The sequence below is a fragment of the Notolepis coatsorum genome (genome assembly GCF_963971535.1).
Source record: "Notolepis coatsorum genome assembly, chromosome: 4".
Lineage (NCBI taxonomy): Eukaryota > Metazoa > Chordata > Actinopteri > Aulopiformes > Paralepididae > Notolepis > Notolepis coatsorum.
This window is the reverse complement of record NC_140168.1, coordinates 115381481-115407884: the sequence shown is the minus strand read 5'-3', so window position 1 is coordinate 115407884 and position 26404 is coordinate 115381481. Positions and strand designations below refer to the sequence as shown.

The 26404-nt window shown below is 41.6% G+C and overlaps 1 protein-coding gene across 2 annotated transcripts in view; it reads left to right on the top strand.

The window, feature by feature from the left end:
• LOC311227387 (eukaryotic translation initiation factor 4E type 2-like) overlaps positions 1-26404 on the top strand; it is a 57400-nt gene that overhangs the window by 15538 nt on the left and 15458 nt on the right. For both annotated transcript variants that reach the window (XM_084313011.1, XM_084313010.1), the window contains exon 3: positions 22667-22771. In XM_084313011.1, coding sequence (XP_084169137.1) covers positions 22667-22771 — 105 coding nt within the window. The remainder of the gene's footprint in view (positions 1-22666; positions 22772-26404) is intronic.

Here is a 26404-nt window from a genome sequence, read left to right as displayed (position 1 = left end):
GCTCTGTATATATTTACATACTGTATATTTATACTATAGGAGCTGTAGCCTCGTCTGTATATATTTACATACTGTATATTTATACTATAGGAGCTGTAGCCTCTGTCTGTATATATTTACATACTGTATATTTATACTATAGGAGCTGTAGCCTCGGTCTGTATATATTTACATACTGTACATTTATACTATAGGAGCTGTAGCCTCTGTCTGTATATATTTACATACTGTACATTTATACTATAGGAGCTGTAGCCTCGATCTGTATATATTTACATACTGTATATTTATATTATAGGAGCTGTAGCCTCGGTCTGTATATATTTACATACTGTATATTTATACTATAGGAGCTGTAGCCTCGGTCTGTATATATTTACATACTGTATATTTATACTATAGGAGCTGTAGCCTCGGTCTGTATATATTTACATACTGTACATTTATACTATAGGAGCTGTAGCCTCGGTCTGTATATATTTACATACTGTACATTTATACTATAGGAGCTGTAGCCTCGGTCTGTATATATTTACATACTGTATATTTATACTATATGAGCTGTAGCCTCGGTCTGTATATATTTACATACTGTATATTTATACTATAGGAGCTGTAGCCTCGGTCTGTATATATTTACATACTGTATATTTATACTATAGGAGCTGTAGCCTCTGTCTGTATATATTTACATACTGTATATTTATACTATAGGAGCTGTAGCCTCGGTCTGTATATATTTACATACTGTACATTTATACTATAGGAGCTGTAGCCTCGGTCTGTATATATTTACATACTGTATATTTATACTATATGAGCTGTAGCCTCGGTCTGTATATATTTACATACTGTATATTTATACTATAGGAGCTGTAGCCTCGGTCTGTATATATTTACATACTGTATATTTATACTATAGGAGCTGTAGCCTCGGTCTGTATATATTTACATACTGTACATTTATACTATAGGAGCTGTAGCCTCGGTCTGTATATATTTACATACTGTATATTTATACTATAGGAGCTGTAGCCTCGGTCTGTATATATTTACATACTGTATATTTATATTATAGGAGCTGTAGCCTCGGTCTGTATATATTTACATACTGTATATTTATACTATAGGACCTGTAGCCTCGGTCTGTATATATTTACATACTGTACATTTATACTATAGGAGCTGTAGCCTCGGTCTGTATATATTTACATACTGTATATTTATACTATAGGAGCTGTAGCCTCGGTCTGTATATATTTACATACTGTGTACATTTATACTATAGGAGCTGTAGCCTCGGTCTGTATATATTTACATACTGTATATTTATACTATAGGAGCTGTAGCCTAGGTCTGTATATATTTACATACTGTATATTTATATTATAGGAGCTGTAGTCTCGGTCTGTATATATTTACATACTGTATATTTATACTATAGGAGCTGTAGTCTCGGTCTGTATATATTTACATACTGTATATTTATACTATAGGACAGGGTTCGAAATTAACGGGGGCTTGGGGCAAAATGCCCTCGAAAATTGACCAAATGCCCTCGAAAATCAGTTAAGGGGGGCAAAAAAAGCCCCAGACAGTTTACTAATTATATATATAATTATATATATGCTCTACAGTGCGAGCATTTCCCTCGTATTTGCCCCTAATAATATGTGTGTGTGCAAACCGGAAAAATCATTTACTTGCAGTGTGCGAGACAGACGAGTGATTGTGAAGATTACAAAACAGCTCCGCTGTTAATAGTTCAGATTGAAACTGGACTGAAATTCAGTTTTTGGGTGGAATGTTTGTTCCAAGGAGGAGGGAGGCGGGGCCCGCTGCGTGTTACAGGCACTTGAGAGGATGAGAACATAGACAGAGCGCTCTGCTCTCATCAAGCATTACACTGCTATCTTAACGTTAGCAAGCTAAGCATCTGCATAGCGCGACCTGTGTAACGTTAAGTAACTTGTGTTCGGCGGGGAAAGACCGTTGCATTTGTAACACAACTCCAAAGAATAACACATTCCAAATCCGATGCGCATTTCCTTCATTCCACAGCGCTGAGCGCGGAACGTATTTCATTGATCGATCTGGCCAGAGCCTGCTATACTCACAAACGTTGCGTGTGTGGGGTTTTTCATCAATTTGAAACAAGCCTCTTGACTGTTGGAATTAGGGATGTTAAAAATAAAATATCTAATAATATTATTCAATATTAGACATTCATTGATCCAGAGGCAACCGGTTATTCGTCTGCTATTTGTAGATATATCAAGACAACAACACAACTTGCCCTCAGGGACAATAATATTTAATCTATTTAGATAGAGTATGTATGTATTATTTACAGATAATTGAAGGTACCTCAAAACATGAAACCAAGCCATGATGTCACACATCGTGCGTGTGTGTGTGTGTTACTTGAACAATTGTCACTGTGCTCCTAAATTTCTGTGTGCTCCTAAATTTGTATTTAGATTTTATTTATTAACATTTTATTTAGGAGCACATGTGCTCCTTGGGAAAAAGGTTAGCGTAGAGCCCTATATATGGAGACATTAACATTACGTTATCAAACATAGTGTCAACAATGTTTTATAATCTTTGTTAATTTTCATTATAAAAATGTTGTGCCCCCGAAATAAATAAAAAAAGCCCCCGAAAATCAATTAAGGGGGGCAAAAAAAGCCCTTGAAAAAAAATGTTAATTTCTAACCCTGCTATAGGAGCTGTAGCCTCGGTCTGTATATATTTACATACTGTATATTTATACTATAGGAGCTGTAGCCTCGGTCTGTATATATTTACATACTGTATATTTATACTATAGGAGCTGTAGCCTCGGTCTGTATATATTTACATACTGTACATTTATACTATAGGAGCTGTAGCCTCGGTCTGTATATATTTACATACTGTATATTTATACTATAGGAGCTGTAGCCTCGGTCTGTATATATTTACATACTGTATATTTATACTATAGGAGCTGTCGCCTCGGTCTGTATATATTTACATACTGTATATTTATACTATATGAGCTGTAGCCTCGGTCTGTATATATTTACATACTGTATATTTATACCATAGGAGCTGTAGCCTCGGTCTGTATATATTTACATACTGTATATTTATACTATAGGAGCTGTAGTCTCGGTCTGTATATATTTACATACTGTATATTTATACTATAGGAGCTGTAGCCTCGGTCTGTATATATTTACATACTGTATATTTATACTATAGGAGCTGTAGCCTCGGTCTGTATATATTTACATACTGTATATTTATACTATAGGAGCTGTAGCCTCGGTCTGTATATATTTACATACTGTACATTTATACTATAGGAGCTGTAGCCTCGGTCTGTATATATTTACATACTGTACATTTATACTATAGGAGCTGTAGCCTTGGTCTGTATATATTTACATACTGTATATTTATACACCACACCTTATGGTCTCCATCAGAATACTCAAACACAGTATGACATGTAGTTGACCTCTGACCTCTGAGTGTCATGTTGTTCCGTCTCTGAGGGTTCAAACACGGTATGACATGTGTCACATTTACATAAATATTGTTTAAAATAAACATTATGTTTGTAGGTGAAGTATTTACCTACCTTGTTGGAAAACACCAACATTATGGGAAATGTGCTTACAGTGTTCTCCAGAGTCGGACGAGATGATTGATTGGATACTAATTTCCTCTCATCCTATGGATGAGATTAAGAAGTTACTATTATGTTGCGATAACTTCTCCGTACCTCGTTTAAATGTGTTTGGGGTAAATGTCCGGGCTGTAAAGTAAGCACTATGGTAATAATTTGATTTGATATTTCGTTTGAAGTGGTCTGACAACTATATAATTTATTGTGCAGCTAGAATGAAAATCACCTGTTGATGATTCATGTGTGTAACTATGCTATTTGGATAAGGTTTTGATTGATTTTATTACGGATCCCCATTAGCTGGTGCCATAGCAACCAGCTAGTCTTCCTGGGGTCCACACAAAAAAAACATACAAAAACAATTATTATTGCAAAACAAAATGATTAAAAGTCAGTACTCAACACACAATGCATAATGAAACTAACAATTAAGATGGCTAAAATTAGGCCGTGAGCCAGTAGGGTTGGTCGTTACCATCTTGGGGGACTAACTTTCATAGTGATTTTTGGGAAGGTATACACCCCTGCTGCTAGAAAATATGTGATAGCAATTAGTGTTGTCACGATACTGGAATTTCGACTTCGATACGATACCTTGAAAAGTATCGATACTTTCGATACTTTCAATACCAAAAAAAAAATTATATCTTTTTTTTTATTATAATTTTTTATTTTATTTTTATTTTTTTAACAAATTTTGCTTTTGTTGCTGGTTGATTCTCCTCAGCTTCTCTCTGGTACTATACGAGAAGATAAATACACTTTTAAAACCCTTTGTTTATCTTTAGATCAGAGAGAGAGAGAGAAAGAGAGAGTGGCTGCTGGAGATTTTAGGTCTACTGAGCGCACCTTTCTAGTTATGACCAGAGAGAGAGAGAGAGAGAGAGAGTTGCTCCCGCAAGTTGTTGACAGACAGACGCGCTGCCAGAGCCTTGCCCTTCCGCCTCCTCCTCCTCCTCCTCGCTCAGAGCAACAGACACAAGCTGCTGCAGCCTCCTTAGGGGTAGTTGTGTCGAGTTCATGCGTGTACTGGTGTAGTGGGCTCGGCTTGACGTTACTCCGTTTCCATGAAGTAATAGGTGGCCAGCTAGCTAGCATTAAGCTAACGGAGGAACGACAGCTAACGTTAGCTAATAATAGCGTTGTTTACAAACTGAAGACAGGGCTGCGCTGCTCGGCTGTGAGGGGGAGGAGGAAGAGAGAGAGAGAGATTTCTCCGGAGCTATGCTCGGAGCATTTATTAACGTTACATTTTCAACAACATTGCGTTAATAAATGCTCCGAGCATAGCTCCGGAGAAATCTCTCTCTCTCTCTCTTCCTCCTCCCCCTCACAGCCGAGCGGCGCAGCCCTGTCTTCAGTTTGTAAACAACGCTATTATTAGCTAACGTTAGCTGTCGTTCCTCCGTTAGCTTAATGCTAGCTAGCTGGCCACCTATTACTTCATGGAAACGGAGTAACGTCAAGCCGAGCCCACTACACCAGTACACGCATGAACTCGACACAACTACCCCGTTTCCAACGAGGAGGCTGCAGCAGCAGCTTGTGTCTGTTGCTCTGAGCGAGGAGGAGGAGGAGGAGGCGGAAGGGCAAGGCTCTGGCAGCGCGTCTGTCTGTCAACAACTTGCGGGAGCAAGCCAGCTGGTACCGATACTGCAGAAAGTATCGGTACTTCGGGAAATGAGTATTGAAGCCGTTTTAAATATTCAGTATCGATATGTATCGATACTTCGATATTTTTGACAACACTAATAGCAATGCAGCAGTTGCCTCCAAATGTGTGCTATCACAGCTTTTATAACACTACCAAGCATATCTTTCAGGCCTCCTGTCTGAAATTACATGCCCCAAATGAATCATGATAGCTCCTGAACCATAAGGCCTATAAGCATGTTTCTGGTCTCCTTTGATAGGTAACAAGCTAGGACACATGAATCCAGTGTGAGTAAACCCACATCTATTACCATTCCAGAGTAAATGGAGATACAATGAAGGAAAACATAATATTTTTACCCTTGCATGGTACATAATCTTAATTTAAAAGCCAATATGACCCTTATAACCAATAACCCATGGATACTAATGCAACTGAATGTGTTCTCCTACTCCTTGACTACAAATCTAACTCTGGATGTGATGAGAATACACTATAAATACAACATTTATGATACCGTTTAAAAAGGTATACTCAGATGATGTAAATGTTTTGGCCATGGTTACCGTTTACATGTTGACTGTTTGCTGGTAATTTTACTCCAAAACACTATTTCTTTCAATACTGCCATGTTACAAAAACATAAATCTCCCCAGAACATTGAAATCGTAATAAAAAACAATGAATATTGATCAATATGCATATTCAACATTCATATAGGGCCACAGCGTGTCATGCCATGTGACCTATCAATGTTTTCAGCCCAGGTAGACCTATACAATGATATAATGCTTATTGGTTTTCAGAAAGATATTTGTTTATTTTGGAAAGTACAGACAGTTCTCAGTCTCTATCCGTGGCGCTGTTGGTGGCGCTCTACAATTGGTTTATTGTTAATAACCTAGTAATCATAATAATTGTCTGTCTTCCATGTCTTCCACATCTTCATCAGAACTTTCCACACTCTCTGAGGTGGATGCCTGGTTCTCACAGTCTGCCAGTCTACACATGTCAGTGCACCTGAGGCCATTTGCAACACACATACATCTTGGGAGTGAACATTTCTTTGGACAGTTACAGGCCAGTAGATCCAGGACGGCATCGGGTGCTGGCTGGCCTTCCATCCAGTCCACCACCAACTGTTCAGCTTCCTCTTCTCTCTCCATCTTCCAGCCTCTGCCAACAGGGCTTGGCACTTGTGGGTCCTTCTCCAAACATCTTCTCCATATACCAGCCTGGTAGTTGGCTCTCTGTGCATGTTTTGTTAAGCAGTCCTTGCATGGTGGGAGTTGATGATTCAAGTTCACCTTTTTTGGCACAGAAAAGGTGATATCTGAGCTCATTGACGTTGGTGGTTGATGCTTTTGGGGCATACAGGAGACATGTAAATGCCTCTAGTTTGTCCATCAGCTCTGGGGAGAGATCCCATTCCTGACCCAAGTCTGAGAATGTGTTCTGATTTTGCCTGTTGCTGGTCAGAATTTTTAGGGCACTTGTCTTCCCTTTGCCTGCAAAAGCACTTACAGTGTCACATCCTGTATATGCATGCAACCCGATGAGAGCCCTACACACCTCTACGCCAACAGTGGCAGCAACCTTCCTGATGTCCACAAGCCTTGCACGGGATTTACTGCCACACATCTGGAATAATGGGGCCTCAATCTTGTCACAGAATGCTAAAGACATCTGTCTTCTGAGCAGATAACTACAGATGGGTATCCCTCTCTTGTGGCATGGGCAGCATGGAGAAGTAGGCGGCCATCTTCTTCTTCTTGTTGGCATTGAAGAGCTGACACCTCACTGTCCTGAGATGTGATTCTGTAACATTTGTCATTCACAGTTGCATACAGAATCTTGTCTTGTAGCTTTGCTCTGTACTCTGCCTTCCTCCATTCATCGACTATAAAGCTAATGCGACTAGTTTTGTTACTGACTTTGGTCAGGAAGCTCCTCCACTGCCTCACCATCTGTGTGCCTGTGATACCTTGCAACTCATGACCAGTCTCTTCACCCCGTAGAGATCTTTCACTGTTCTTGATAGAGTTCTCCTTGTATGTGTCAAACACACCATCTATTCTGCTACTCTGACTGCCTTCCCTCAGAGCCATACCCAGAACTGTTGTGGCAACATCTCTGAAAGTAACTTGATCACCTTTCACTCTTTGGACCAAGTTCATTCCATCAACCACTGTAGCAGAGTTCTCTGGGAGTTGCTCTGCTACTGCTAAATTCTTCTGCAAGGTTGTTGCCAAAGTCGCTTTATTGGTCTTTCTCAGCAATCCGTCTGGTGTGGACAGGGCCCAGGGCAATGGCCCAAGGGGATGAGAAAGGATATCCTCCATATGTAGACTGCGCCCTTGTGCCATCACTATGATGCGTCCAAACAAAGACCTGTCTGCTTTTAAGATGGTTGCCCTCCCACTTGATTTAACTTCTTTCTTCTTACACATATCACTGAATGTTTTCAGCCTGTTCGTTTTCATTGGGTCATGGAATTTCTTTGCTGGTGGGTCTTTCTCCAGTCTCTCATCCTTAAAGATTTCATAGCATTGCTCACCAATCTCATATGCATTCATCAGGTCTGAGGCAATCTCCTTGGGGGCTGTCTTTGCTGTAGAGATGCTAATGAGGTCACGTTTCTCTGCAAATGGGTTGACCCATTCCTGTATGAGGCTAACCACTGCTGAAACGGCTTCCTCATCTTTCTGGATTCTTGGCCGCTCTAGCTCCGCATGACAAACCTCTGATTTGTTACCTTGCACCATCTCCCTTAACTGTCCCAGGAATGCACTGCGGTGCTCAGCTGTTATGTAGTGGCGCTTGACAGCTCCGGCATTCAGGCTGAACCGTGTTGTGCCTCCAGGAGTCTGTGTGTCTTTGTTAACTGTGACTTCAGTAGCCTGGTCCACAGGGATCCGTCCAAAGGGGTTGTTACTTGACAGCTGCACTGAGAATTGGCCTGTCTTGAACGCCTCATACACAGAAGGATGCTTCTCTGGGAGGTTTGTCATCTGAGCAAAGTAAGGGGACAGGTACCTGGCATAATTTATCTTATCATAGGCAAAGCACCATGGGATCATGCTTCTTATAGCATGGAGGTGCAACTCCCAGTCCCCCTCCCGAGAGGCACGCAGAAGGCCAAGTATTACGTCCTCTACCATGTCAATGTATGACATCCAGAATGCAGAAAGCTCTCCATTGTTGTGACGGAGGTGTTCCAGAAAGTCTGTCCACAGGGTTATCAGCTCAGCTAAGAGTGGACTTTGCAGCAGATTGTTCGCCGTCTGTTGGTTCAAGTCACTGGCCATGTCTTTCACATTGTCCAAGAGTGATTTGATCATCCCACTCTTCTCTGGAATGCTGTCCTCAACCCACGGTGTGAACTCTGCCCATGGAAGTCTCATCAGTGCTTCATAGATGTACTTGTGGACCCTGACAAGTTATAGTGTTTACCATCAACGACTCCATTGACCGAACCCTCTGCGACAATTCCAGCCTCTATGCATATGTCTTTTAGACCAGCATCCCGAAATCGCTTTCCTAGGATGGCTAAGGCATTACATATGGTATGGAATGTCCCCATTCTGAGAAGAATGTTGGAGAAGCGCTCTTTGTGCTTCCAGGCTATTTCAGTGGCTTTCGCCTAGAGTGCTTGATCCATGACTACCACAATTGTTTCTAGATGCAGTTCCTTCCTGATTATCTCTGATTGATTCAGGATTTCAAACACTGTGGTCAACTGTGTGGCTGGTGAATTGATGGTTGGCAGATACCCAACTATATCTTGTGAGATTGGTTCTTGGTCCCTGGTGCTGATATTAAAACCAGTCCAGCTTGGGATTGTCTGATTCTCTGTATCCGTTTTCCTTGCAAGTGCCCACACCAGGTTCTTCTTGCAGGCAAGAAGAGCAGCTTCCTTGGTTTCCTGGACACAGTGTTCCCTGGTTAGGAGAGGCTGTGGGCCCACACGCGCACCTGCTACATATACTCCCAGTTCTTGGTCCTCAATGGTGACCGATCTCTGCTTCAGTTTCTCAATGTGTGGAAGCTCAGCTCTTGGCAGTTGTGGTCCATAGACATTGGCCTGTACAACTATGCCATTGACTCTATGTGATGTGCCCTTTCCAGTGAGAGTTTCCTCAAGTCTATCGATATTGTCCCATGCAAGATTGGTGAAGACATGAGGCTTGATGGATGCTGGTGGTACAACTCTCTGGTTTGAGGCTGTTGCTAGCTTTTGGAGACACAGAGCAGTGTCATTCTCTTCAAGTTGGGAGTAAGAGACCCCATGCCCAAGCCTGTTCAGTGTTTGGATGAGCTCAGTGTTACCTGTCAATGTTTTTACTGCATAAGGAAGTAGAAGGTGCTTTGGTGGTTTGTGTTGACCACATGTCACAGCATATATTATGTCCTGACTAAATGACTGAACCAGAGCATTGACTCTGTGTTTGAGTTTTGGTGTCAGGATTTCCAGTGAGCAGTCCAACAAGAAGCCGTTCTAGTTGTTCTGGTATGGACATATGAGCATATCTATCTTTCACATCAGATGGGTGGAAGGGCCAGGGAGTCAGTCATCTCCTGTCTAATGATTGATCTGATATATGATGAAGTTTGATCTATGATCTTGTTGAGATTGGTTGACTTGGCCCTCCAAACTTTGAGCTCCCTCTGTAGAGTTTGATTTTCCAAGACAATGTCCCTTAAGGATACACTTAGGAACCATCAACAATTTTCCTTTGTCATCTGGAAATATATCTACTGAATTGCCCAGCTCAGATTCAAGTTTCCTACGAATATGATTCCTTGTAAAATCTTGCCTGAGTGTAACTGCACCAGATAGCATGAAAGATTCAAGTTTCGTGAGCAAAGAAGTGACTTGTACAATCATCTTGTTGGGTATGATATCAGTTCTGATATAATTGAAAAGGTCTTTATAGGCTTCCCTTTCAATCATTTTATACAGTTCATCACCATCTGTTTCTTCATCATTCTCTTTGTACTCGGGTGCCTTTTTCTTCATTCTGGTGTAATCCTTATAGCATGAACGATGATAGTGCACCTCTGCAGCTACTATGTCTCTGCTTGTTACTGCTAGAATCTTTTCATCTCCCTTTTGGGTTGCACATTCTCGTAGTGTTTGGTCAGCTCTGAGTTGTACAGCTTGTGTAAGCTTTTCACGCACCTGGGAGCCCTTTAGAACCTTCTTCATCTTATCACAAAAAATGCAGATTTTATCATACACTCTTGCTTCTGATGAAGATCTCCTCCTTGGCCTTTTTGATGTCTCACCAGATTCATCAGTAATGCTTTCTTTGACTTTCCTTTTCAGAGTCTCTAAGTCTCTCTTCATGGTGAATAGGCTTCTGCATTTTCCATGATAGTAGATTCTTGGGACTTCTTTTTCTCCAAGTTATTGCGCAACATCTAAAATAGGAGCATACTTTCTCACTTTGGCTGCTTCAAGTAATGTTTCCCAGGATGCATAGTCTTGAGGACTAACTAAATGGTCATCTTCTTTTGATGTGTCCTGGTGTATGATACACTGTTTCTTAATAGAATCTCTGTGTGTATGGCTCTCCATTCTGATGCAAATTGATTCAGCTACTCCAGATCTAAATCTACTCTACTCGTCTCTCTCACCACAGTACCTGAAAAAAAAAAAAAACGAATAATAATCACTAACATTGCTGATGAAAAAATCACCTGTGTGTTTACGTTCAAGTTGAATATCAGGGTGCATATTCTGTGAGAAAGGTTGAGTTCCTGTGGGGGAGGGGTGCCAGAGGGTTTGGGAGAACAGGTGCATGTTGCAAAAAGTAATTGTTCCCGTGGAGGTGGGGGTGGGGTGTCTAAAGATCAAAGATGAATCTTGACTGACCCAAATTTGACCCAGAGTTACCCACAACATTTAAATGCACTGCTGGGTCTTCCCAGACTTGAACACCAAATTATACACTTTTGTTTTAGAGAGACCTTCAGAATTTGCAAAAATTGTCAAAATCAGTTGTGTAGTGTTTATATAGCTATCGTGAAGGATATCATGAAGCCTCGTTCCAATGAAAAGAAAAATAGAGGGTTGTTATTATATAATTTAAACTTGAAACGGGTCACAGGAGACTCTAACACAACATAAGGGTTAAACACAGATTATGTACTTTGACATCTTAACCTGCACAGTAACATGTTAACATCTTAACCTCTTAACCTGCACAGTAACATGTTAACACATCTTAACCTGCACAGTAACATGTTAACACATCTTAACCTGCACAGTAACAGCTTAACCTCTTAACCTGCACAGTAACATGTTAACATCTTAACCTCTTAACCTGCACAGTAACATGTTAACCTCTTAACCTGCACAGTAACATCTTAACCTCTTAACCTGCACAGTAACATGTTAACACATCTTAACCTGCACAGTAACATGTTAACACATCTTAACCTGCACAGTAACATGTTAACCTCTTAACCTGCACAGTAACATCTTAACCTCTTAACCTGCACAGTAACATGTTAACACATCTTAACCTGCACAGTAACATGTTAACACATCTTAACCTGCACAGTAACATGTTAACGTCTTAACCTCTTAACCTGCACAGTAACATCTTAACCTCTTAACCTGCACAGTAACATGTTAACATCTTAACCTCTTAACCTGCACAGTAACATCTTAACCTCTTAACCTGCACAGTAACATGTTAACACATCTTAACCTGCACAGTAACATGTTAACACATCTTAACCTGCACAGTAACATGTTAACACATCTTAACCTGCACAGTAACATGTTAACATCTTAACCTGCACAGTAACATGTTAACACATCTTAACCTGCACAGTAACATGTTAACATCTTAACCTCTTAACCTGCACAGTAACATGTTAACATCTTAACCTCTTAACCTGCACAGTAACATGTTAACATCTTAACCTCTTAACCTGCACAGTAACATGTTAACACATCTTAACCTGCACAGTAACATGTTAACATCTTAACCTGCACAGTAACATCCTAACCTCTTAACCTGCACAGTAACATGTTAACACATCTTAACCTGCACAGTAACATGTTAACATCTTAACCTGCACAGTAACATCCTAACCTCTTAACCTGCACAGTAACATGTTAACACATCTTAACTTGCACAGTAACATGTTTAAAACATGATTAATTGATTCAAATGTTCCTTACGCTTTCTCCTAGGATCACGATCGTCCATGCTTGCTGAAAGAAGAGTGTGGCTCTAATGCAGTCCACTTTAGATGATGTTAGAACAGTGGTTGGCTTATAGACATCCAATCAAATGTTTGTTCATATGGGTGGGTGGAGTCAGATGACAATTGTTGTGAAGGATCAGATTAAACCGAATATGTATATTTATTTATATATATATATTTAATTGTATTTGTATATCGTTTGATATCCCCTGTATATTCCTTGTACAATATGCATTGAATATCCCCGTTTCTACTAAACAGCCCATAATAGTTTCATTCTACCATTGGACGAGAACCTGGCGCCAGGTTGCCATACCCCTAGGTCCAAGTTCAATCGTGCCGCCTAACATGTCGAGGCAACCCCCGGTTCCGCGCAGTAATATGCCGGGCGAAATACGAATGGTACTATTTGTTCATAGCGCATATATATATGGCGCTCGTAAAGTAGAACTTTCTTTTAGTCCAGTTCTTTACCCTCCAACAGAGTGACAGACGCAAAAGCCTCCCCACCACGCACGTGCGGTGTAGTAAGGCCTACTTGGCCCAGAATAGGCATTGAGATATCGTGTAGATTAATAGTTGAATGGTCATAGTTTGGCACCATACCGTCGAGTTGGACGTATTCTATTAAGCTAATAATAGTCTATTTATGTATGGTGCATCGTTCGGTTCGAGTTCTACAGTTATCAGTACCCCCATCGTTCCTGACGTTATCTGGACGCTTATCCAGGCTGGTCAGACCCCTAGTGGTGATTGCATCCGAGGAGCTCCGGGTCAAGAGCGACTGGACCTGTATATTGGATTACTCTACCCGACGACGGCGAGCCTTCCACGGCTCTTGGATTATGCTTTGTGTGCTTTGATTATTCCATGGATAAAGGCCAACACTGTCGAGTGTTGGAATTACCCCCCGGAGAGGACTCCAGGTGAGGCGGCGCTCTACACGTGAGGTCGCACCACGTCTCTCCGTTGTGGACCGGCAGATACCGTTCCACAGAGGGTCCAGCTGTATTCGTCTGCGGCCCGAGGTTCTGTGGGCACTGTGTCTAAGACTTTGGATTCTCCCAAGACACCGTCGGCCAGATGGGATACCGCCAGCGGCTTCTCTAACCCCCCCCTCCTACTGTCTTACAACCAGCGGGACCCCCCCCCCCCTTAGTGTATCCAGCTATAATCATTTAAGTACCATCGCTATCGTTTCCTAAATATTCCAGGTTGTATACTTACTCCCTGCGCAACCAGAGATTGGACATTCAATGTTGATTTACCTACGAATACTCATTTGCCATAAAAGTGCATATCCAATATTTCAAATCATAAATGTAATTAAGTGAATGTTGTATACACCTTTTGCTGTATTAAATATTCGATTTGGTACATTTGTGTTGGTTCGTTTCATCAGGTGGGAAAGTGTTCATCATACTTATATCTTGTACTGGGTGGCCAGAAGTTAAAGTACATGAGGTAGTGGTATTAAATATCATATCTAACAATACAGTCAGGGAATTGTACCCCTCAGCTACAACAATAATTATAGATCTAGACAGCCTTGAAAAGTCATGTCCATGGATCGAATGGGATATCTTTATAAATTGTATCATAAATGTTGTATTTTTAGTGTATTTTCATCACATCCAGAGTTAGATTTGTAGTCAAGGAGTAGGAGAACACATTCAGTTGCATTATTACCCATGGGATATTGGTTATAATGGTCATATTGCCTTTTAAATTAAGATTATGTACCAGGCGAGGGTAAAAATATGATGTTTTCCTTCATTTTATCTCCATTTACTCTGGAATGGTAATAGATGTGGGTTTACTTACACTGTATTCATATGTCCTAGCTTGTTACCTATCAAAGGAGACCAGAAACATGCTTATAGGCCTTATGGTTCAGGAGCTATCATGATTCATTTGGGGCATGTAATTTCTGACATGAGGCCTGAAAAATATGCTTGGTAGTGTTATAAAACATGTGATAGCACACATTTGGAGGCAACTGCTGCATTGCTATCACATATTTTCTAGAAGCAGGGGTGTATACCTTCCCAAAAATCACTATGAAAGTTAGTCCCCCAAGATGGTAGCCGCGGCCCAAATTTGGGGCCCTGGCTCCACAGAAACAGAAAACAAAAAAAACAAAACATGCAGAGAGGGACATTGATAGGAGCCCACAACAGAAAAGGAGGAGAGCTATATGAGTGTGTGTGTGTGTGTGTGTGTGTGTGTGTGTGTGTGTGTGTGTGTGTGTGTGTGTGTGTGTGTGTGTGTGTGTGTGTGTGTGTGTGTGTGTGTGTGTGTGTGTGTGTGTGTGTGTGTGTGTGTGTGTGTGTGTGTGTGTGTGTGTGTGTGTGTGTGTGTGTGTGTGTGTGTGTGTGTGTGTGTGTGTGTGTGCGCGCGCGCCATTGATCTGCTTGAGAGAAACCTCAACAGACTTACCGTAGCTACCGGGGAGCCGTAGTTAGCTCCCCGCCGAGGAAGTAATCGGTAACGAGGTTTCCGTAGGTGAACCTGCAGAAGGATCATTAATGAATACCAGCCTTTTTCGGCCACGGAGCGCGAGCTTCATGGCGGGAGGTGGTTGCGTTGGAAACAACAGCAGGTGCACGGTGGACAGACCCGTCCACCGTCTACCTCGGTAGGGCGGACGGGCGGCAGGCGTGTTGGGAGCCCGGCCGTTCCGAGGTAGACGGTGGACGGGTCTGTTGAGCCGAGGCGTGCGCCTCTCCTCCCGGCTCCCCTCCCCGTCGACCAAGAGTGAATACCTGTTATTGAACGTGTAACACTAACTATATAACGTTAATGTCACAAAACTAATGCCTTTGTTTATCTAGCCCCTTACGTGACTGCAAGGGCTATTGTTTATCATACTTTGATTCAGTAGCTTGTTTCTTTTCTTCTGAGTGCTTTGTTTAATTACATGTTTACATGAACAGCCACCACTGTAAACAACATGTTTTTCACCAATAGACTATGCAATGCCGCCCTCCGTAGGATCTATAATAATACAATAAAAAAAAAAATATTATTAAAAAAATGAAGAAAAAAATTTATTAAAAAATTTTTTTATTAAAAAATTAAAAAATACGAACGTTCGTTCGATAAACCCTGGCGAACGTTCAAACCCTAAAAACAGGGTTCGGGCTCAGCCTTGTGTGTGCGTGTGTGCGCGTGCGCGTGTGGATATACCAGAATTTATGTATTTTTACATTGTCTGCTAAAAATCACACGGAACAATATCCAATATCTTCATATAACATGGAGGTTCAAAAGCCTAAATAGAAATTCCTTGGTAATTCAACAAAACACAAGGTTTCTTCACACAGAGATACTGTAGGATGGTTTACACTGTAACACCTTGTGTGCTCACACAGAGATACTGTAGGATGGTTTACACTGTAACACCTTGTGTGCTCACACAGAGATACTGTAGGATGGTTTACACTGTAACACCTTGTGTGCTCACACAGAGATGATGTAGGATGGTTTACACTGTAACACCTTGTGTGCTCACACAGAGATGATGTAGGATGGATGTAGGATGGTTTACACTGTAACACCTTGTGTGCTCACACAGAGATGATGTAGGATGGTTTACACTGTAACACCTTGTGTGCTCACACAGAGATACTGTAGGATGGTTTACACTGTAACACCTTGTGTGCTCACACAGAGATGATGTAGGATGGTTTACACTGTAACACCTTGTGTGCTCACACAGAGATGATGTAGGATGGTTCACACTGTAACACCTTGTGTGCTCACACAGATACTGTAGGATGGTTCACACTGTAACACCTTGTGTGCTCACACACAGATGATGTAGGATGGTTCACACTGTAACACCTTGTGTGCTCACACAGAGATGATGTAGGATGGTTTACACTGTAACACCTTGTGTGCTCACACACAGATGATGTAGGATGGTTCACACTGTAACACCTTGTGTGCTCACACAGAGATGATGTAGGATGGTTTACACTGTAACACCTTGTGTGCTCACACAGAGATACTGTAGGATGGTTTACACTGTAACACCTTGTGTGCTCACACAGAGATGATGTAGGATGGTTTACACTGTAACACCTTGTGTGCTCACACAGATGATGTAGGATGGTTTACACTGTAACACCTTGTGTGCTCACACAGAGATGATGTAGGATGGTTCACACTGTAACACCTTGTGTGCTCACACAGAGATGATGTGGGATGGTTTACACTGTAACACCTTGTGTGCTCACACAGAGATGATGTAGGATGGTTTACACTGTAACACCTTGTGTGCTCACACAGAGATGATGTAGGATGGTTTACACTGTAACACCTTGTGTGCTCACACAGAGATGATGTGGGATGGTTTACACTGTAACACCTTGTGTGCTCACACAGAGATGATGTGGGATGGTTTACACTGTAACACCTTGTGTGCTCACACAGAGATGATGTGGGATGGTTTACACTGTAACACCTTGTGTGCTCACACAGAGATGATGTAGGATGGTTTACACTGTAACACCTTGTGTGCTCACACAGAGATACTGTAGGATGGTTTACACTGTAACACCTTGTGTGCTCACACAGAGATGATGTAGGATGGTTTACACTGTAACACCTTGTGTGCTCACACAGAGATGATGTAGGATGGTTTACACTGTAACACCTTGTGTGCTCACACAGAGATGATGTAGGATGGTTTACACTGTAACACCTTGTGTGCTCACACAGAGATGATGTAGGATGGTTTACACTGTAACACCTTGTGTGCTCACACAGAGATGATGTAGGATGGTTTACACTGTAACACCTTGTGTGCTCACACAGAGATGATGTGGGATGGTTTACACTGTAACACCTTGTGTGCTCACACAGAGATGATGTAGGATGGTTTACACTGTAACACCTTGTGTGCTCACACAGAGATGATGTAGGATGGTTTACACTAACACCTTGTGTGCTCACACAGAGATGATGTAGGATGGTTTACACTGTAACACCTTGTGTGCTCACACAGAGATGATGTGGGATGGTTCACACTGTAACACCTTGTGTGCTCACACAGAGATGATGTGGGATGGTTTACACTGTAACACCTTATGTGCTCACACAGAGATGATGTAGGATGGTTTACACTGTAACACCTTGTGTGCTCACACAGAGATGATGTGGGATGGTTTACACTGTAACACCTTGTGTGCTCACACAGAGATGATGTGGGATGGTTTACACTGTAACACCTTGTGTGCTCACACAGAGATGATGTAGGATGGTTTACACTGTAACACCTTGTGTGCTCACACAGAGATGATGTGGGATGGTTCACACTGTAACACCTTGTGTGCTCACACAGAGATACTGTAGGATGGTTTACACTGTAACACCTTGTGTGCTCACACAGAGATGATGTAGGATGGTTTACACTGTAACACCTTGTGTGCTCACACAGAGATGATGTGGGATGGTTTACACTGTAACACCTTGTGTGCTCACACAGAGATACTGTAGGATGGTTTACACTGTAACACCTTGTGTGCTCACACAGAGATGATGTAGGATGGTTTACACTGTAACACCTTGTGTGCTCACACAGAGATACTGTAGGATGGTTTACACTGTAACACCTTGTGTGCTCACACAGCGATACTGTAGGATGGTTTACACTGTAACACCTTGTGTGCTCACACAGAGATGATGTGGGATGGTTTACACTGTAACACCTTGTGTGCTCACACAGAGATGATGTGGGATGGTTTACACTGTAACACCTTGTGTGCTCACACAGAGATGATGTAGGATGGTTTACACTGTAACACCTTGTGTGCTCACACAGAGATGATGTAGGATGGTTTACACTGTAACACCTTGTGTGCTCACACAGAGATGATGTGGGATGGTTTACACTGTAACACCTTGTGTGCTCACACAGAGATGATGTGGGATGGTTTACACTGTAACACCTTGTGTGCTCACACAGAGATGATGTAGGATGGTTTACACTGTAACACCTTGTGTGCTCACACAGAGATGATGTAGGATGGTTTACACTGTAACACCTTGTGTGCTCACACAGAGATGATGTAGGATGGTTCACACTGTAACACCTTGTGTGCTCACACAGAAATGATGTGGGATGGTTTACACTGTAACACCTTGTGTGCTCACACAGAGATGATGTGGGATGGTTTACACTGTAACACCTTGTGTGCTCACACAGAGATGATGTGGGATGGTTTACACTGTAACACCTTGTGTGCTCACACAGAGATGATGTGGGATGGTTTACACTGTAACACCTTGTGTGCTCACACAGAGATGATGTGGGATGGTTTACACTGTAACACCTTGTGTGCTCACACAGAGATGATGTGGGATGGTTTACACTGTAACACCTTGTGTGCTCACACAGAGATGATGTGGGATGGTTTACACTGTAACACCTTGTGTGCTCACACAGAGATGATGTAGGATGGTTTACACTGTAACACCTTGTGTGCTCACACAGAGATGATGTAGGATGGTTTACACTGTAACACCTTGTGTGCTCACACAGAGATGATGTAGGATGGTTTACACTGTAACACCTTGTGTGCTCACACAGAGATACTGTAGGATGGTTTACACTGTAACACCTTGTGTGCTCACACAGAGATGATGTAGGATGGTTTACACTGTAACACCTTGTGTGCTCACACAGAGATGATGTGGGATGGTTTACACTGTAACACCTTGTGTGCTCACACAGAGATGATGTGGGATGGTTTACACTGTAACACCTTGTGTGCTCACACAGAGATGATGTAGGATGGTTTACACTGTAACACCTTGTGTGCTCACACAGAGATGATGTAGGATGGTTTACACTGTAACACCTTGTGTGCTCACACAGAGATGATGTGGGATGGTTTACACTGTAACACCTTGTGTGCTCACACAGAGATGATGTGGGATGGTTCACACTGTAACACCTTGTGTGCTCACACAGAGATGATGTGGGATGGTTTACACTGTAACACCTTGTGTGCTCACACAGAGATGATGTGGGATGGTTTACACTGTAACACCTTGTGTGCTCACACAGAGATGATGTGGGATGGTTTACACTGTAACACCTTGTGTGCTCACACAGAGATGATGTGGGATGGTTTACACTGTAACACCTTGTGTGCTCACACAGAGATGATGTGGGATGGTTTACACTGTAACACCTTGTGTGCTCACACAGAGATGATGTGGGATGGTTTACACTGTAACACCTTGTGTGCTCACACAGATATGATGTAGGATGGTTTACACTGTAACACCTTGTGTGCTCACACAGAGATGATGTAGGATGGTTTACACTGTAACACCTTGTGTGCTCACACAGAGATGATGTAGGATGGTTTACACTGTAACACCTTGTGTGCTCACACAGAGATGATGTAGGATGGTTTACACTGTAACACCTTGTGTGCTCACACAGAGATGATGTGGGATGGTTTACACTGTAACACCTTGTGTGCTCACACAGATACTGTAGGATGGTGTACACTGTAACACCTTGTGTGCTCACACAGAGATGATGTAGGATGGTTTACACTGTAACACCTTGTGTGCTCACACAGAGATGATGTAGGATGGTTTACACTGTAACACCTTGTGTGCTCACACAGAGATGATGTAGGATGGTTTACACTGTAACACCTTGTGTGCTCACACAGAGATGATGTGGGATGGTTTACACTGTAACACCTTGTGTGCTCACACAGAGATGATGTAGGATGGTTTACACTGTAACACCTTGTGTGCTCACACAGAGATGATGTAGGATGGTTTACACTGTAACACCTTGTGTGCTCACACAGAGATGATGTGGGATGGTTTACACTGTAACACCTTGTGTGTTCACACAGAGATGATGTGGGATGGTTTACACTGTAACACCTTGTGTGCTCACACAGAGATGATGTGGGATGGTTTACACTGTAACACCTTGTGTGCTCACACAGAGATGATGTGGGATGGTTTACACTGTAACACCTTGTGTGCTCACACAGAGATGATGTGGGATGGTTCACACTGTAACACCTTGTGTGCTCACACAGAGATGATGTGGGATGGTTTACACTGTAACACCTTGTGTGCTCACACAGAGATGATGTGGGATGGTTTACACTGTAACACCTTGTGTGCTCACACAGAGATGATGTGGGATGGTTTACACTGTAACACCTTGTGTGCTCACACAGAGATGATGTAGGATGGTTTACACTGTAACACCTTGTGTGCTCACACAGAGATACTGTAGGATGGTTTACACTGTAACACCTTGTGTGCTCACACAGAGATACTGTAGGATGGTTTACACTGTAACACCTTGTGTGCTCACACAGAGATGATGTAGGATGGTTTACACTGTAACACCTTGTGTGCTCACACAGAGATGATGTGGGATGGTTTACACTGTAACACCTTGTGTGCTCACACAGAGATGATGTGGGATGGTTTACACTGTAACACCTTGTGTGCTCACACAGAGATGATGTGGGATGGTTCACACTGTAACACCTTGTGTGCTCACACAGAGATGATGTGGGATGGTTTACACTGTAACACCTTGTGTGCTCACACAGAGATGATGTAGGATGGTTTACACTGTAACACCTTGTGTGCTCACACAGAGATGCTGTAGGATGGTTTACACTGTAACACCTTGTGTGCTCACACAGAGATACTGTAGGATGGTTTACACTGTAACACCTTGTGTGCTCACACAGAGATACTGTAGGATGGTTTACACTGTAACACCTTGTGTGCTCACACAGAGATGATGTAGGATGGTTTACACTGTAACACCTTGTGTGCTCACACAGAGATGCTGTAGGATGGTTTACACTGTAACACCTTGTGTGCTCACACAGAGATACTGTAGGATGGTTTACACTGTAACACCTTGTGTGCTCACACAGAGATACTGTAGGATGGTTTACACTGTAACACCTTGTGTGCTCACACAGAGATACTGTAGGATGGTTTACACTGTAACACCTTGTGTGCTCACACAGAGATACTGTAGGATGGTTCCCCTGAATCATAACAGTATATTGACATTGACCCAAATAATAAGCTCAGAATTGGGGCTGCACTGTATACACACACACTAGTACATATCGATTCTGAATATTTAAAATGGTTTCAATACTCATTTCCCGCAATATCGATATTTAATTATTCATAAAAAAGATTTTTTATTATTTTTTTTGTATAAGGAAGTTGCATTGTTCATTTCAATACCTGTAATAGTACAGTAGTCCACACACACACACACACACACACACACACACACACACACACACACACATGCATTGTGCATTCAGTTAAGTTGGAATATGACTGTAATACAAACAGTTCAGTTTGTCAGGTACATGCAACACAGATTACAGTGTTGACATCTGTCTGCTTGAGAAAATACCATGTTCTGCAATAAAAATGATTGATGTGAGATGAACAGACTGATTTTATTTTATTAGATAAAACATGTTGACAAAGTTTTACTTTGCAGTTGAAAAAAGGTAATGAATTAAATTTGATTTAAAAAATTAAAGAAAAAGAAAATGTCATATGTCTTGATGAATTGAAAATGGGGGACCCTGATGTAAACAAGACGAAAGTCTTTCTCTGGTCTGCATCCCCTTAACAATTGTGTGTATTGAGCTGTACTGTATTGTACCCATTCTGCAATCTGTTAATACAATTTGCAATCAATCAATCTGTTATGCTTAACACGCAGTACTATTAACTTTACTTAATTTCTAAGATTATATCATTTAGTTATTTTTATATGTGTGATCTAAAGATAAACAAAGGGTTTTAAAAGTGTTATATTTATCTTCTCTTATAGTACCAGAGAGAAGCTGAGGAGAATCAACCAGCAACAAAAGCAAAATTAATTAAAAAAAAATATATTTATCTTTTTAATTATTATTATAATTATTTTAAGATTTAACCTTTCTCCCTGTGGTATCGAAGATCGATACTTTTCAAGGTATCGTATCGAAGTTCGAAATTCCAGTATCGTGACAACACTAACACACACACACTGTTTTAATAATGCTGTGCTGTGATTGGTTCAGGTGGAGCAGTTCTGGAAGTTCTATAGTCATCTGGTCCGCCCTGGAGACCTGACGGGTCACAGCGACTTCCACCTGTTTAAAGAAGGGGTTAAACCCATGTGGGAGGTAATACTTCTACTGTTACTACTACTACTACTACTACTACTACTACTACTACTACTACTACTACTACTACTGCTGCTACTACTACTACTACTACTACTGCACCTACTACTACTACTACTACTACTAGTACTACTACTACTACTACTACTACTACTGCTACCAGGGTTCGAAATTAACGGGGGCTCGGGGCAAAATGCCCTTGAAAATGGACAAAATGCCCCCGAATATCAGTTAAGGGGGGCAGAAAATGCCCCCGACAGTTTACTAATTATATATATAATTATATATATGATCTACAGTGCGAGCATTTCCCTTGTATTTGGCCCTAATAATATGTGTGTGTGCGCCACCCGGAAAAATCATTTACTCGAGACGAGTGACGATTACAAAACAGCTCCGCTGTTATAATAGTCCCACATTACACAAGGCGCATAAACGTCCAATCACAGTAGCGCCCGAAAACAAAGTCACGGTACCGGCTTAGGCAAGTTATACATTCAGAATCAGACAACGCAAAAAAATCAGCCAGCCATGAAGCCCATTCATTTTTATTTTGAGCAAAAGAGAGAGGAGGAGAAAGAGAGGAATCCGGCTGACATGGCTTTTGAAGTGATATTCGCACGTGTTTTTGCGGGTCCAGTCCCCACGGTATGTTGACAGAATTCGCAAAACACCTTATCGACTGAAGCATAAAAGTCATTAGGATACTGCTCTGCTCTGAATTTAGGGCTTAGTGGGGAATTTCTTCCGACGTTAACGTTAACGACGCACCGAAGCAGCTAGACCATTTCTCCGTGTTGTGTGTAACACGCAGCGGTCCCCGCCTCCTCCCTCCTTGCAACAAACGTTCCACCCAAAAACGGAATTTCTATTTCATAATGAATTAAATAATTGTATAAAGAATTTTCAATGTTCTGTCATCTAATAATATATTCCATTACCTTTCCTATCTGTATCAAAGTCAAAATGTTGGTATCATAACAACACTACAACATACAAAAGCAGCTTGACAACCGATATCCTTTGCGTTTGATTGATTGAAAACTTTATTAACAGATTGCAGAATGGGTACAATACAGTACAGCTCAATACACACAAGTTAAGGGGATGCAGACCAGAGAAAGACTTTCGTCTTGTTTACATCAGGGTCCCCCATTTTCAATTCATAGTGTGCACACGCACAGTATAATAATGCATGAGATAAATCGTTAATAAACTCTGTGTTACTTGAACAATTTTCACTGTGCTCCTAAATTTCTTTGTGTGCTCCTAAATTTTTATTTAGATTTTATTTATTAACATTTTATTTAGGAGCACATGTGCTCCTTGGGAAAAAGGTTAGCGTAGAGCCCTATATATGGAGACATTAACATTACATTATCAAACATAGGGACGAAGACTGTAAAAAAAAGTGTCAACAATGTTTTATAATCCTTATGTTAATTTTCATCATAAAAATTCAGTGCCCCCGAAATACAAAAAAAGCCCCCGAAAATCAATTAAGGGGGGCGAAAAAAGCCCTTGAAAAAAAATGTTAATTTCTAACCCTGACTGCTACTACTACTACTACTACTACTACTACTACTGCTACTACTACTACTACTACTACTACTACTACTACTACTACTACTGCTACTACTGCTACTACTACTACTACTGCTACTACTGTTACTACTACTACTACTACTGCTACTACTACTGCTACTACTACTACTACTACTACTACTACTACTACTACTGCTACTACTACTGCTGCTGCTGCTACTGCTACTACTACTGCTGCTACTACTACTGCTACTACTACTACTACTACTACTACTACTACTACTACTACTACTGCTGCTACTACTACTGCTACTACTACTACTACTACTACTACTACTACTACTACTGCTGCTACTACTACTACTACTACTACTACTACTACTACTACTACTGTAACTGAGGGGTACAATTCCCTGACTGTATTGAGAGTATGGTATTATTAAACCACTACTTAGTTATGTACTTTAATTACTGGCCATACAGTACATGAATATATATGGTGAACACCCACACAAGAATACGGCAATGACACACAAAGTTCTAGTTAGAGGGATTTATTATTATTAGAGCAAGCAACGGTAGGTTACAGATTGAGAATTATACTCGCGCTTGTAAGGCGAAGAACACTTAAAGTAGGTCAAGAGCGTAAGTCCATGAGAATAGTAAGATGGGTATAACTGACGCCACCTGTAGCATAGCAATTACGTAAGGCACACTAGTAGTCAGCTGGAGACACTGGGGGGTTCCCTCCGGTTGTAAGCCGGCAGGGTAGAGGAATGTTCGGGTGCAAAGTCTGGGTCAACGCGGAATAACGAGGCTCCAGATACAGGAGCCAGTGCAGTACTCCCTTGGTCCGCAGACAAAGCAACAGCTATAATCCAGTATGCCCGACAGCATGGATGAAAGCTAGCCAGCCTCCTCCTAGAGGCGGGCTCGAGGGATGCTCCTCACTGGGGTAGATCCCACACGATAGTGGGGTAGACGGTTCTCTGCTCCAGCAGTCACGGTACCAAAGCAATATAATCCAACCAGAAAATGGTTCTGCATTCGCCGGTGTAGATTCTCCTGTGCACTATCCGTCACATTAAACTAGGTTGAACTTGACGTTACTTCACCAAACTATGACACTTTACTATCCTATTCGCACATGTTCTAAGTGCTCTATTTAGACGCAAGGTTGCTCACTTCACTTGGTCGTTGACTCGTGGTGAAGGCTTTACTAGTAATGAACGAACTGCTGCTGTTTCCACCTGCGCCGTATTTATACGTAAGGTGAATTATCTAGTGCCAACCTCAGTTCTGTCTCGTATTACTGCGCAGACCTGGACATGTTGAGACATGCCTTGGCGTTGCCTTTGAACTTGCCATTGGGGGTATGGCCGTTGGCGCCTAGGGGTCGCTGTCCAATAGGAGAACGAATATTATGGTCTGGTTTGTACCCAGGTAAAGGGATATTCCGTGTATATATACAAAGAATATACAAGGGATATCAAACGATATACAAATATTATACAAGGGATCTCAAGCAGTAAATATATATATTCGGTTTAATCTGACCCTTTGTAACAACTACTACTACTAGTACTACTGTCGATTCTGCCAATTACGTCACACACCGCTTGCACCCGCCTCTGCTGTTACCACCAATCGGCAAGCGCGTATACATTTTTTACTTCCGCCATTGATTTTGACGAGAGCTTTTCTACAACAACCACAACGGCGGCGCGGCCGACGTTTAGCTTTTAGCTCCGCAGGATGAGTTAAACGAGGCATAATGATTTTACTGCAACGAATGTTATAATAAAACAAAGCCTTTCTATACATGTGTCTGATTGAAAACTTTATTAACAGATTGCAGAATGGGTAAAACTCAGGGCTCTATGAGCAACGGAAGGAACTGAGCTAGTATGAACGCTTGCTACATTTGGGTAAATAATATGCTGATGTTATTGAACGTGTAACACTAACTATATAACGTTAATGCCACAAAACGAATGCCTTGTTAATCATAAGTAGTAACTTTGATGCAGTAGCTTGTGTGTGTGTGTGTAGGGGACTGGGGACGGCGTTGTGCAGGTCGCGAGTGAA